Here is a 14,459-nt window from a genome sequence, read left to right as displayed (position 1 = left end):
AGTAGAATGGTTGCAGAATGGTTTGTGAGAGGAGGTTCTGAATTAAAGATTTAGAGAAAAGATGGAAGGTGGATGATTGTTCATTTACATTTGATCTACTTCCACTGAGACTTAGATAGCTTTGCTGGAATTTTTTCTGGCTGGCCTTTTCAGACCAAGTAGAGGAATGGTCAGTTCTCTTGGGTTTGGGGAACATGAGCAGTCAAGACTGGTTTCAGCATATTGGATAGATGCTAATGCTGACTTATGGTTGAGGGGATGTTTCTTCTAAGAGGTTTCTAAGGATTGTCAAGGCCTTAGATCGTAAGCATGATTGAATAACTGGAAAGTGTCTCTTTTCTCACCATCCTGATAACAGTGAAGGCAAGATGACGCTCAGCACCGTGGAGAGCTGCCTCCAGGCGCTGGGGGAGTGCAGAGGAGGGGAGACCAGATACACTGCTGTGTTTTTCAGTGGTTGGCCCACTTGCTCCTAACTGTTGACTTCTAGTGGCTCTGAACAATCTACCATGGCATCGAAGATCAGCTGTGGTCACAAGGGCTTTTGAAACCCTGGACAAAGTACCAAGAAGGGTAATCTGCATAACAAAGGCTTATGGGGGAAGCATTGTTTTAGGGGGTCTTATAGCTTGGAATCATCATGAATGAAAGTTAGAAGAAAGATTTCAGCTCATTTGAAGAACTTTCCGTTCGTCAAAATTATCCATAGATGAAATAGACACTTTTATAAATGAATGAAATTCCCATTATTTAGGGCATTCAGGCAGAGGCTTCGTGATCCTTTGGTATGTTGTAGAGATATTTCTGGTACTTAACAGGATAGCTGAACTAGATGATTTTGAAGATTCCTTCCAACTGTAAGGTTTTGTATTTCTAGATTCAGTGAGGGTTATATGTCAAATATATCTCAAGGAAAAAAAAAGAAAAAAAAATAGGTTAAGCGAGGATCCTGCAAAATACTAAATTCATGCAAGATTCCGGAGTTCTTCCAGTTCTCCATTTCTGTACCTATCCTTGTCAGTCCTTGGAAAAAGGAACAACAATAACTCTGTTCTAACTTTGATTTTGGATCTGGACAAATTTCTTAATAGAGTGAGGGATCCAAAGTCTTTTGTGTCTCTAGTCACATGTAGGGACCAATGAAATCCATCTAATTTTGCCACTAGATGCACTATGACACTCCCTAATGAATTAAATGAAGACTATTAATGAAACCAATAAAGCTTTCCTTCTACAAAACATACATGACTACAGATATTAAAGATGGGTATATGTGTTAATTGTTTGGGAGATTATTCTCTAAAATAGGTGACTTGCATTTCCCCCCCAATATTAGTTTACGTGTGATAACATTAGTTCTTGATTTCTCTTCCCCATTGTGGTCTATTCTCTAAGATTTGTTTTCTTGAGGCATCATGATGACCTGAGTTGAGAAATCAAAGTTTGAATCCCAATTACAATCCTTAGGAGCTTAGGAGCTGTGTGATGGAGAAAGTTTCTGAACTTCTCTGATTCAGTTTTCTCATCTGTAAAAGGGTAATGGTATATCTACCTTGCAAAACTTGTATGATCTGAGGCTAATCTATTCAAAGTGCCCAATGCATGAGGCACCTGATATTGTTATATGTGTGTATATTTTTATACATTTATATATTCACAAAACTTGTTTGATAGGTGAATACATGGCCTACTACACAGGTCCCCTGTTTTTGCTAAGTTGTCTGGAGTTCCTCCATTTAGAGATTCAGTCCTTTAGGTTAAGATTATAAGAAGTATCAGTTCAAATCCAGATTTGCCTGGGGAGGTATTACGTCTTGGCTAACAAGTTTTCAGTTAACATCTGATGCTATCATAGGAATAAAATATGTAAAACATAGGTTTATTTTAGACATTTCAGACATTCTGAGATCATCCTCTGTCATCTGGAATCCCAGACCCCTAGGAATACTCAAAGAGTATCTGGGTTATGGAAGGTATTTTCAGTATTTCAAAAATTCTAATAGAAATTGTATATTTCCTTTGCTTAACTCCTTGCTAATTATAACATCAAGTTTCTTTGGCAGTGGCTGAAATTATACTAGCTCGGTAATACAACACCATCATAGGCTCGTGTGACATTGCTAAGCTACATTTGTATCTTATTTATAGATTGGAAGAATGATCACGAATCTATTACTAAATGCAATTTTGCAGACAAGGGTTTCAAAATGTCAGATCCGTGAGGAAAACACAATGGAGAGAACAGTAGTAGTGTTGAAAATTGGGGACCACTACATTTCGAGAACCCCTCCTACAGCTACCTGAGAAGGCTTCTGGGGAGTAGGGAAGAAAGATTACTGCCAAAATGGAGTGGGGAAGAGAGACACAGAGTCTTGAAACAAGAAAGGGGGGGTATCAAAAACAAACTCATGACTACTTTGTTGGCCTCTAAAATCCTCCTTCCTTTTGAAACCTTAGAAACACGTTCTCTCTTTAGCACTGGTAGCTTCCATTTCTTGAGTAATAGTGCCCTCTTCTGGGTAGCTGATGTGACTACTTTACCAGCATTTAATTCAAAACATTTACAAAATAATTGGCTAAGGAAAGTGTAAGAACTCTCTCCAAAGGTTAACATTAAAAAGCTTTTTTTCCAGGGGCTCCTGGCCGGCTGAGTTGGTGGAGTGTGGGACTCTTAATCTTGGGGTTGTGAGTTCAAGCCCCACATTGGGTGGAGAGATTACTTAAAAATAAAATCTTTTTTTTTTTTTTTAAAGATTTTATTTATTTATTCGACAGAGATAGAGACAGCCAGCGAGAGAGGGAACACAAGCAGGGGGAGTGGGAGAGGAAGAAGCAGGCCCATAGCGGAGGAGCCTGATGTGAGACTCGATCGAATAATGCCGGGATCACGCCCTGAGCCGAAGGCAGACGCTTAACCGCTGTGCCACCCAGGCGCCCCTAAAAATAAAATCTTAAAAAAAAAAAAAAAGCTTTTCCAAGTTTGAATTAGGAGCTACACATATACATAAATATACACGTGCTAAATGTGTTCAAAGCTGTGTCTTCTCCAAGGCTTTCGAAACCTGTCAAAACCTTGAGCTAAAGGTAGAAATGTAAGCTGCTCTGTATATCATCTCTGCAGGACTGTCATATCAGCTGATCCTCCCAATATACCTGCACTATCAGCAGGGAAGGCATGTTTACCCCCACACTACTAACAAAAAAGACCAGGTTTTAGAGTTGAGTTGACCAGGGTCATGTGGTTAACAATGGCAGAAACATACCTCCTGTTCCCTCTTTCCTTTTCTCCTTAGTACTCTATAAACACTCATTCGATCCTCCAGCATCTTTTAAGCAATTTATAATTGCTCCTTAAACTATTTCCATGTCATAACATTTTAAAATGATAGTTTGATCCCTTTTGTCACATACGATTGACATGCAGATGCAGAATGATGACCTTTTGGGGAAACTTCTGCTGTTTAACTATAGAGTAAAAAAATCTAGACCTGTAAGTTTGAGAATGACCGGAGGGAGGCAAGGGTATAGTCCTCTTATTTTTCTATCATAAGGTCATAGAGTTAAAGGAAGCCAAAGGCAAGAGAAATCTTTATAGAATAATCTTGGAGCAGAGCAATAGATGAGGTACCCTAACTCTTAAATTTTAAGAAATAAATTATATCAGTGACTCTGGTAAGATATTTTGGAGAATAAAGATTCTAATAAGATTATATTTTGAATTATTTGTACGTTGACATTATACTACTCCTTCATGTTCTTCCCAATAGATATTATAATCAGATACAAATCTCTTTGAGAGTTACAGAGGGAACAGATAGGAAAAAAATTTCTCCATTCCTTCATTACCATGCCTAAGTTTTCTGGTTGATATGGAGAACACAGAGTTACCCAAATTCAGTAGTACTCAAACTTTTTTTGGCTAAGCCACAGCTTGAAGTTACTTATGACTTGGTTTAAGACAGCAGACAAGTTTGATTCAATGAGTTTGGGGCTTAGAAAGGTAGGGATTGCAGAGTGTCTTAAATCACAAGTCATTCTGAAAAATAATAAATATACTTGTTAGGCATAGGAGAATTGAACAGTCTAGTCTTTTCTATTTACATACCTGCTATATGACCCCCAAATGAATGCCAAAAATAGAATCTAGAGGAGCTAAAAACTTTACTTCATCTGTATTTGATCTTCAACCATAACATACTAACGCCTGTTCCTATTTTCCCAATTTTACAAGTGTGACATTCTTTGCCACATCCACTCCTTGTTCCTACATGCATCATTCTGTTGTAGGGCTACAAAGACTTTACAATGGTAGAATTGGGGTGGGTGTGAGGGCATGGAAGAAAAGGATTTAGAAAGGCTTTAGAGGTGGGCAGCAATTCTCATACTCATACTCTAGCGAGGCCATTTTTCCACTATCTTCAGCTGACACTCCTTTTGTTCACTGTATTGAATCCATAAGGTAACTTTTAGATCTATAGCCCTTTTTCTTTTTAAGATTTAATATTTATTTTTATTTATTTGACAGAAAGAGTGAGAGAGGGAACACAAGCAGGGGGAGTGGGAGAGGGAGAAGCAGGCTTCCTGCTGAGTGGGGAGCCTGATGCAGGGCTCCATCCCAGGACCTTGGTATCATGACCTGAGCTGAAGGCAGACGCTTCAGGACTGAGCCACCCGGGCGCCCCAGACTTGCATTGCCCTTTTGACTTCAGGGCAATCCATAATAGTGCAGAAAGCTTGTAGCGATCATTTGTGGTTTCAGCTATTTACAACTAATCCCCAAACTCCAAGACATATAGCAGTTTGTAATTTTGCTAAGACACGAGGCTTACACCCACTTTTCAGGTTACAAGGCTGGTGTCTTAGAAATTGTCAAGTGCACCTACATCTCAATTTGGTTTTTTGTTGCCCACTCCAGGGTAGCTGGGTTGAAGAGATCATGAAGAGATTAAAAAAATGGTTCTGAAAAGAATGCCAATCAGCCAGCACCAGTAACGTGTAAGAAAAGTGTATGCTAAGGAATCAACCTCCTGCATTGTCAGATTTCCAGTTTTGTATAAGGTTGTAATTTAAGGGCAGTTAATCCCCATCAATAAAATAAAATCCTTTAATCCACTGCAAATACATAATCTGTCGACGACATTTAGGCTTGTTTTCTCGCTACGTTTCTCCAGGGTCTTCCTACTCATCCTACGTATCATGGGAACATCTTCCCCAAAACGCTTTTCGAAACAAAGCTTTCAGGTTGGTGTGGTAGAGAGAGCCCTCAATTTGGGTTCGGAAGAGGAGTTCTCTGGTCCTGACTGCCACTGACTGAATGAATGTGTGTCTTCAGACAAGTAAATCCCTTACTAGGGGCTTAGTTTCCCCTCCGTCAGTGGGGAGTATGGATAGGACCTCAAATGAACCAAGGACCAACTTCACGACTAAAAGCTAAGACTTGAGGGATGACTGTCCAGGCCCGACCTTCACTTCAAGCCCACCTACCCACTGCACACCCCGCGAAGCCCCTTTCCACCAGCGCCGGGCCGCAGGCCTCGAGCTAAACCGTTAGACGTTAACGCCTCACTCGGCAATGGGCGGGCCGAGGCCTGCAGCTTCCGGCGGCAAATGGCGAGGCGGCGCGTGGCGCTCCCCACCCGCCTCGCTCGGGCCTGTCCACGCACCAGCCCACTGCGCGCGAGCCCCTCTCCGCCGCGGTTGAGGGCCTTCCCAGCTCCAGCAGTGCATGCTGGGAAGTCCCGAAGCGTCTCCGCGGCACCGAGAATAAGTGTTCGGAGTGGGGGGGGGGGGGGAGAAGAAGGGGTGGGAAAACGCGAATCACTTTATGCTAATAAATTCGCGCGTCCTTTTTGGAGACTGGCCACAGTTTTGCCTAGCAGCCAATCACTTTAGAACAAGGGTGGGCCAGTCGAGATCGCTCATACTCATTGGCTGGGAGGTTGGAACGCGAAGGAAGAGTTTAAACCGAGAGTATCCGGGATTATTTTTCCCCGCCGTGCGGTGCGTGTCCCGGAAGTGACGTAGGCCTTGGCCGGGCGGCCGCCCTGCCCCCGCTTCCTTTCACGCTGCTGCCGCCCGTAGGTGGTTGTGGCCACTGAGCCCAGAGGGAGGCGGCGGCGGCGGCGACGGCGGCGAATGATGCCTGGGAAACTCCTCTGGGGGGACATTATGGAGCTGGAGGCACCCTTGGAGGAGACCGAGAACCAAAGGAAGGAGAGGCAAAAGGTGCGCTGAGGATGAGCCGCGCCTCTTTTTGGGCTGCGCCGGCTTGGGCGGGGAGGGGACCTGTCTCCAATCTGATGGCCTGTCACAACCTGGCCGGAGCATCCCAGGGCCTCCCCTCGCGCAGCCCTCGTCCCTTTGAGGTCGCTCCGGGCCCATTCCCACCTCCACACCGGTAACCTGGAGAAGGGCTGCACTGGCTTTGGCCTGGCCTCCCGTGCTCCCTCAGCCCTTCCCGTAGGAGCCTACGAGATGAGCGGACTCAAGTTCCAATCGCCGCGGCATCTGTGCTTTCTTTACTGTTTTTCCTTAAGCAGCGAGGCCTGTTTGGTTCTTGACGGCCGTCTTAGATGATTAAGAAAGATGGTTGCCTTGAATATGTGTTACTTCTCCGTCACCCTGACCTGTGAGGGAGAATCTTGGGGAAGTAGATCTTAGGTTTACAAACCTCGATAGCTAGTGTTTAGAGACTTAAGGAAAAGTGGCACAGCCAGCATTCCTAGGATTTGGCTGTGATGGAGATAGTGTGGGTTGTTTCACTAGTAGACTTTACTGCTAGTATTTTCATTCAGTCCACGAGTATTTAATGAGCTTAATTTGTGCCACACTTTGGTGGCACCACGGAGTTCAAATAAGCCTCTGCCCTCAAGGACTCGCTAGAGGGGTTGCAGAGAATTCCCACCCCCACCCTCAAAAGAAAGAGACCCAGAGAAAAGAAAACAGAGCTTAGGTGGGTGAGGAAGCTGTATTTGAAGGCTGACATTTGACAAAAACCCGAAGATATTCTGTATAGCTCCAGAGAGCAGAACCTTCCTTTCCTACCGTATCACCAAGGTAAACTTTGCCATTCCAGCCAACCACTTACTTTTTTTTTTATTGTGGTGAAATATACATAACATAAAATTTACCATTTTAACCATCTTAAAGTGTAAGTTTTGTAGCATTAAGTACATTCACATTATTCTGCATCTATCACCACCATTCATCTTTGGAACTTTTTCACCCTTCAGACTGAAACTCTGTTCCTATAAAACTCTTCCCGTTGCCCCCTCTCCTCAGTCCCTGGAAATCACCATTGTACTTTCTGTCACTATGAATTTGACCTCTCTAGATACCTTATGTAAGGCTCCTCCTGAAATACCTATCTCTCCTTTTTCATTCAAATCCTATCTATCTGTCAAGGTTTAGTTTATGTATCTATTCTAAACACTCCAGTGTACACATCCAGTAGTCTCATTCCCCTTCGAAGTGTTGTTCCAGTGCTCTCCAGTTAGCTCACTTTTCCCGTGTGTGTCTTCCCCAAAATGTTTCCAAAGATTCTTTGGGAAATGGCCATATATTTGTCCATCCTTACATATTAATACATTCTTGTAAATTGGTGGCTTTCACGTTGTAGATTTTCCAGAAATACTTGTTGATTTTCCTCTATGAAAGATAACTAACGATTGGGAAGCAGATTGGAGTACCAGCTAATAGAAACAGAGCATTCGGGTAGTGATCTGGCACTGAGTTAAAGATAACTTTGGTTTTGGATATGTAGGGCTATGGAGCTGGGCTAGGTTCTCAATATGAGATGAGGAAAGAAGCATGGAAGTGCTTGTTGAAGCCATGAAAATGGTATGGAAGTGTACACAAAGAACAGAGACTTAAGGAGCATCCACAGAAGGAGGAGGGAGAGGAACCATTGGAGGGGGTAGGTGTAAGAGGATAAGGAAGGAATATAGAGTGTCATGGAAGCTGAGGAAGTGGACAGTGTCAAGCACTCACTATGGGTCTGATGTAGAATGATGTATTTCATCACCTTGGGATATCGCTGAGCTTGGACTTGGGGTCTCATTTTACTTTGCTTCATCTTCCTGAAGTACGGGGCCCAAAAGTGATTCTAACCCCAAGGCTGGCTCTGTAAATAACCTTGTTTTTCTATAGAACTTACTGGTTTGGGGAGATGTGGGCTAGTTCAGTTAATGAAAGATCAAATATTATAACATGTAACTGTATAACTTACGTTAATGTAAAGCTCTACTGATTACAAAGCATTTTCACATATGTGATTCTGTTTTTACAGCATCTCCTCTATTTTATGGATGAGAAAATTGCATGTGAAAGTACTCTGTAAAATTTATGTAAATCGTGGTGAAAATGTTGGTGGTGGTAGTTTTTGCTATCACTAATAACTACTTTCTAATTTCTTTTGGACATTGGACCAAGTAATTCCGAAGTATTAAATTGCCAAATAATTTCTTGCTGTTTGCAAATATTAAAACCCTGGTCACCAGTTCGGCATTTTAAAACTAAAGTTGCAGAGTTGTCTTTTTTTTTTTTTAAGTTCTATTAATTAACTAAAAAAACTTTTAAGAAGTTTCAAGGATTACTAATATACTTGCCTTTCCATGGGAGTATAACAATTGGAGCTTTATGTGAATTATATAGTTTTGTTTGGTTTGTTTATTCTTTAACCTATTAATTATCAAAGTTCAAAGACGAAGCATGATGTGAAAAGAGCATGGGCTTTCAAATCAGACAGAGCTTAATTACTAGCACTTCCACTTAAAGGAAATCCTGCATGTGAGTCTTTAGAAGTTACTTACCTCTAAGAACTTCTGTTTCCTCATCAGTAAAATGGCAAAGGTAATACAGGTTCGCTATCCCTTATCCAAAATCCTTGGGGCTAATTCAGAATTCTGGGGGGCTTTGGAAGGGTAACACCCCAGTAGGGTTTGGGGCCCCCAACTTAAAATCAAACACCTTAATATCAAATGTGAATATACATACTAAGTGAAATAAATAAAGGTAATAAATAGCCTCACATCAGTTCGAGTCAAATTTTTCCACCAAATGAGTTCAGGTTAGGTAAGGTTTTGTCTCCAAATAAGTTACCAAAAAACTTTCGGTTTTCAGAGCTTTATGGATATCGGAATTTCGGATAAGGGATTATGGACCTGTACTTCCCTTATAGGGTTGTTATGAAGATTTAAACAAGATAAGCCGAAAACACATTACACAATGCTGGGTAGGTACTCCATAATATCAACTTTTTTTTTCTCTTGGAGATATTAGAAGTTTTTGTTTGTTTGCTTTTTAATTTATAAATCTCGGGTTCTCATCTTTTTCTGAAAGGAGCTATTTTGATTTCCCTTAAATCATGTAATGGGATCAGAGAGGGGCTAGAGGCCAAGTCTTGAGAATGCAAGAAATGGGATGAGAAAGAAAGCAAGAGGTGAGGCTTAGGCTCAGCATTAGCAACCAGTCTGGATTTCTGCTAGGTAACTTTTCAAGGTGATGGTATATTGAGTTTTGCTGGTTGGGGAGTCACTCTCTAAGTTCTTTAGAGTCTTAAGAGGAGAGCTTGTGACCTTCTTGTCACTGCTTCTTTGTTTTTCCACAGAGTGATAGAAGGAAGTCAAGGCACCATTATGACTCAGATGAGAAATCAGAAACAAGAGAAAATGGTGTTGCAGATATCTTGGATGCTCCCAAGCCCAAAAAAGCTAAAATGAAAGAGAAGCTAAATGGAGACACTGAAGAAGGATGTAATAATAGACTTTCAGATGAATTTTCTAAATCTCATAAGTCAAGAAGAAAAGATCTGTCAAATGGAGATATTGATGTATATGAAAAAAAATCAAAGCGAGTGTCATCCTTAGATAGTTCTACTCATAAATCAAGTGATAATAAACTAGAGGAGGTATGGATACTTTTTGTTATGCATTTGCCATTGTCTTGAAATACAGGCTAATTTGATTTTTAGACTAATTAGAATTGATTCCATAATGTTTCCTGCGTAGTGTCCAACACCTTCATTCAGTTGGACAGTGGAGTCTATACAGCTGAAACCTGATGAGCCTTTTTTTCTTTGTCCCTTGTTTCTGTCATTGTATTACCTTTTTCTTTGGGTGGAGGTGGGGGGGGGATTGTCAAATGTAAACCTTTCCTGTACATTTGGGTTCCTAAATAGTTTTTCCAAATTGCTTATTGATGGTCACCTACTTGCATTTCTTATGGTTATTTCAGTCCCTACCAGTACTCATGAATTGACGTCTGACTTCCTGAAATAAGGTACATAAAGCCTCTTGACTTAGTGTATTTTGCCTTCTGCTTTTTCTGCTTCTGTAACAATAGCAACTCTAAGTGATCTTTACATCTTACTGTAACTGAATCTTAAAGCTGTTTGCATTTTGTAAACAGAAATGAAACCTAAAAATGATCTGAAGAAATCTGTTCTGGATATTAATTTTTTGGGAGGTATAGAAAACATGCTTAGTATAGAATTTGCATTGCTGGGCCCATTGCTTTTGACCATACCTGTTAGAGTAGATATTTTCTTGCACAGAATTTATTCAATTTGTTCTTGCAGTTTTCCTCTAGCAGAGTTCGTAGATTTGTCTAGGTATCATAAATTGTCAGTTACTCATGTCCTCTGAAAGAAACAACTTTGATAGTCTTAATAATTCTTGGTAATTAATAGTTCTTTATATTTTAAAATCTAATGGTTGCCAATAATTTAAATACATCTGAGCCTAATTCAATGTGTAATCTTTGGGGCGCTTTGGGAAAACATTTTGAATTGTTGCCTTAAAATATGGTGTGTTTTTAATTTGTGTATTTGATATTTGTCAGGAAGCACATATGTTAGAGAGTTGATCTAAATAAGGCCCTACAAATTTGTATTGCTAGTAGCAGAATGTACAGGGTTGCTTTTGCTCTGTTGGTATTTTACATGGTACAGTGCTCTTTATTATAAAAGGCTTAATTGTTTATTATTTCCTTTAGATCACACTTGGGTTCAGGAATTCTACTTCTAGGCATTTATTCTCCTAAGGAGATAATCATGAGGTGTGTAGGGATGTATGAAACTCTTAGCACAGTTTTGTTGATAATAGCAAAAAATTTATGCATCCTAAATGTCTGATAGTAGGCAGTTAGTTTTAGAAAATATGCTATATCTAGGCAATAGATGACATATACCCTAAAGGTTGTAGGAATGTTAGAAAGGTATTCAGGGGGCACCTGGCTGGATCAATCAGTAGAACATGCGACTCTTGATCTCAGGGTCATGAGTTCAAGCCCCACATTAGGCATGGAGCCTACTTAAGATAAATAAATAAATAAAAAGTTATTAAAAGGTATTCAGTGTATCTTATTAAATGAAAAAGACATATTACATAACAGCATATACAGTATTATTCTTATTTAAAAAAATTTAGGGGTGCCTGGCTCAGTCAGTCAGTAGAGCATGTGACTTAATCTCAGGGTTGTGAATTTGAGCCCCAGGTTGGATGTGGAGATTACTTAAAAATAAATAAATACATACATACATACATACATACAATTTATATGTGCATAGAGTGAGGTTTGGAGGACTGTTTGTTTCAAATGTGGCTTTAGCTGACCGGATTATAGTTTTATTTGTTTATATGTGGCTTCTGTTCTACAATGAAAATGTATTACTTTTGTAATAAAATTTTTTTCTTTTAATCTTAAAAAGGTAATAGCCTTGAGGTTTGCTTGAATGGCTTAAAATTTCAGTCTTTTATTTAGTTCTCTGTTTGAAACTGCTATTGTGTGCTGTTCTGGAACTACTTCCTTTAAACAGAGCAATAATGAAGTTAACTGATATATTGTCTTTGTTCTATATACACATTGACCAGTACATAAAGTTTTCAACAGATGTTAAATGATTATGTCATGCTGACCTGTATATGTGTTAAAGAAATTTTCAAGCTTACGGGAACTTTTCTTTGTTTTGGTGACCTAAAACATGCTTTTTAGAGCCATAGAGCAACTTTTTAACATTTATTTTTAGAAACAATTTACGTTCCTCATTGTGTAATTTTTTAAGGGTGGTTTATAGGCTTCTGTTAGTCCTTGTAATTAATATTGTCTATATCTGTGAATATGACTTAGATGATGAAATAGCTCTTCTGTAATGTTTCAATCAAATGGAAATATATTTTGATTTATGTAGTAGATGTATTTCCAAAGGGAGTTTTATGTATGAGTTAATCATTTTAAAATGTACTGTGGGAGGGGCGCCTGGGTGGCTCAGTCGGTTAAGCCCTCTGACTCCGATTTCGGCTCAGGTCATGATCTCATGGGTTGTGAGATCGAGCCTGGTGTTGGGCTTCATGCTGAGCATGGAGCCTGCTTAAGATTCTCTCTCTCCCTCTCCCCCTTTCCCCCCTCCCCCTCTCTAAAAAAAATGAAAAAGGAAAAAAACAAAATAATAACATGTACTATGAGGAAAATGTATTAAGTAAACTTGCTATTTAAAGGGATACTTTTGAAATTAAAAGGATTTTCCACTAATTTATCATGTAAGTTAATCTATACAATTTTTGCAAGTACTAACTAAAGTTGGTTTGTTAGCTCGTTCAGTAAAATGAAAAACAGTAAATGAGTAAGATTCTAAATACCTAGTTGAATATGAACTATATTAGTTAGAACTTTGATTTCATTTTGACAGACCCTAACACGTGAACAGAAAGAAGGAGCCTTCTCCAATTTCCCTATTTCTGAAGAGACAATAAAGCTTCTAAAAGGTACTATGAATTTTAATGGATATACAGCTGAAAATCTACAACTAGATTTTATAAAAATCTTTGCCTCTTCTGACCAAAAGGAGAATATAGGAAGCGTAAGAGAAATAGCTCTTCTTTAATTGAAGTTATTTCTACATCACCCTTTTTGATATTCTGACTGGTTTTTAACTTTAAATAATTGTAAGTATTTGTCAAAAGTGTCAGACCTTTTTTTTTTTCATTCCTCTTCGGGCTAGGAATAACTGTAAATATCACTAGGTGGTGTATTTTTAGGCTGGTGTTGAGGAATCTGGCTTGTCATTTTCAAATAAAAATATTTTTTCCTAAAGCTAGCCTTAAATATATTTCAATGAAATCTCATCTTACAGGTCGAGGGGTATCATATCTCTTTCCTATTCAAGTTAAGACCTTTGGTCCTGTATATGAAGGAAAAGATTTAATTGCTCAAGCACGGACAGGAACAGGAAAGACATTCTCTTTTGCCATCCCCTTGATTGAAAGACTCCAAAGAAATCAAGAGACAATTAAAAAAAGCCGCTCACCAAAGGTAACCATTATAGGGAGTAAAAGGTTTAAACATTACTCTAAAGGAAAGGGAAAGAAAGAGTATACTGATTAAGTTCAAGTGCCCCCAAGATAGAAAAGTTAGCTCTGTGGCATAAAGTAAAAATTTAGATCCTAAAGCAAAAATTAGTTGATTTTTAACATAAATTTCAAGTAAAGCTGAATGAAGTAGTTATTGCATATGAATGTAATGTGTATGGATCCATAGATGTCTTTGATAAGTTTATGTTATGAAGCCAGCATGTCTAATTTTAGGTATATTTATAGTGAGTATATTTAGTGACCTTTTCTTCTTTTTTTTCAGTCTTGATCTTTGCTTTTAAACGATGAATTTGCTAAAGAGGTATTCATTATTTAGTCATTCAGTTAATAATATTTATTTCACTGGTTGACTTCTTAAGAGATTATGGAAATGATTTTGCTAGTCCCTATGTTATTGGGGTACTGGAGATCTGTCTTAATTGTAATAGAGAACAGAGAGGACCTAGCGAAATTTTAGCCTAAAATTTGATGTTTATAGAACCTGTTTTCACTTTAAGATTAATAAAAATGAAGAAAATAAAATCAGTATCATAATTTGAACAGATAATGTGACTGAAAGCAATTTGTTCTTTGAGACCCCTAAATGGTACTGCATTATGAAAGTAAGTTCACATTTATGAATATAATTAAGTCATAATGGTCTTGGATCAGGTTGACCAACAGGAAAAACCATTTTTAGAGAGTTTTGTTTCTTAGGTGAAATTAGGTAAGACTGCAAGTAATAGAAATACGACAGGGTTCCAACACCGCCTTAAAAAGCTTTTTTTGCTAGAAGGACATTATTGAAGATTCCAGCTCCACCACTTCTGGCTGTTTGACCTTGGGCAAAACTCTAAGACTCAGGTTCCTCATCTGTAAAATTAGGTTAATAATGCCACCTCATAGGGTTTTTGTGGATTGAATTATGTAATTTCCGTAAAGCACTAGTTCTGTGCCAGGCACTGTTTGAAGTGTGAGGAATATGGTGATTTAAATTAATAAAAATCCCTGCCTCCATGGAGCTAATATTTTAGTGGGTTAGACAGACAATAAACAAATCGCTAAAACATAAATATTTTATATGACAGAAGTGCAAAGGAGAAACAGGTAAGG

General features: G+C 39.0%; 1 protein-coding gene across 2 annotated transcripts in view; it reads left to right on the top strand.

Annotated features, from left to right (window-relative positions):
- The first annotated feature begins 6,011 nt into the window (after positions 1–6,011).
- The window catches only part of DDX50 (DExD-box helicase 50), a 31,946-nt gene continuing 23,498 nt past the window's right edge, over positions 6,012–14,459 (top strand). The window contains exons 1-5 of one of the 2 annotated variants that reach the window (XM_026504352.3): positions 6,029–6,225; positions 9,179–9,232; positions 9,608–9,907; positions 12,686–12,761; positions 13,130–13,308. In XM_026504352.3, the coding sequence (XP_026360137.2) occupies positions 6,136–6,225; positions 9,179–9,232; positions 9,608–9,907; positions 12,686–12,761; positions 13,130–13,308 (699 nt within the window). In that variant the 5' untranslated portion in view covers positions 6,029–6,135. Of the gene's footprint in view, positions 6,226–9,178; positions 9,233–9,607; positions 9,908–12,685; positions 12,762–13,129; positions 13,309–14,459 lie in introns of both variants that reach the window. The other variant, XM_026504351.4, reaches the window with a different exon arrangement.

This window comes from Ursus arctos, unplaced genomic scaffold, assembly GCF_023065955.2.
Source record: "Ursus arctos isolate Adak ecotype North America unplaced genomic scaffold, UrsArc2.0 scaffold_7, whole genome shotgun sequence".
In the NCBI taxonomy this organism is placed as follows: Eukaryota; Metazoa; Chordata; class Mammalia; order Carnivora; family Ursidae; genus Ursus; species Ursus arctos.
The sequence above is the reverse complement of the archived record's forward strand: the minus strand, read 5'-3'. Positions and strand labels throughout refer to the sequence as shown.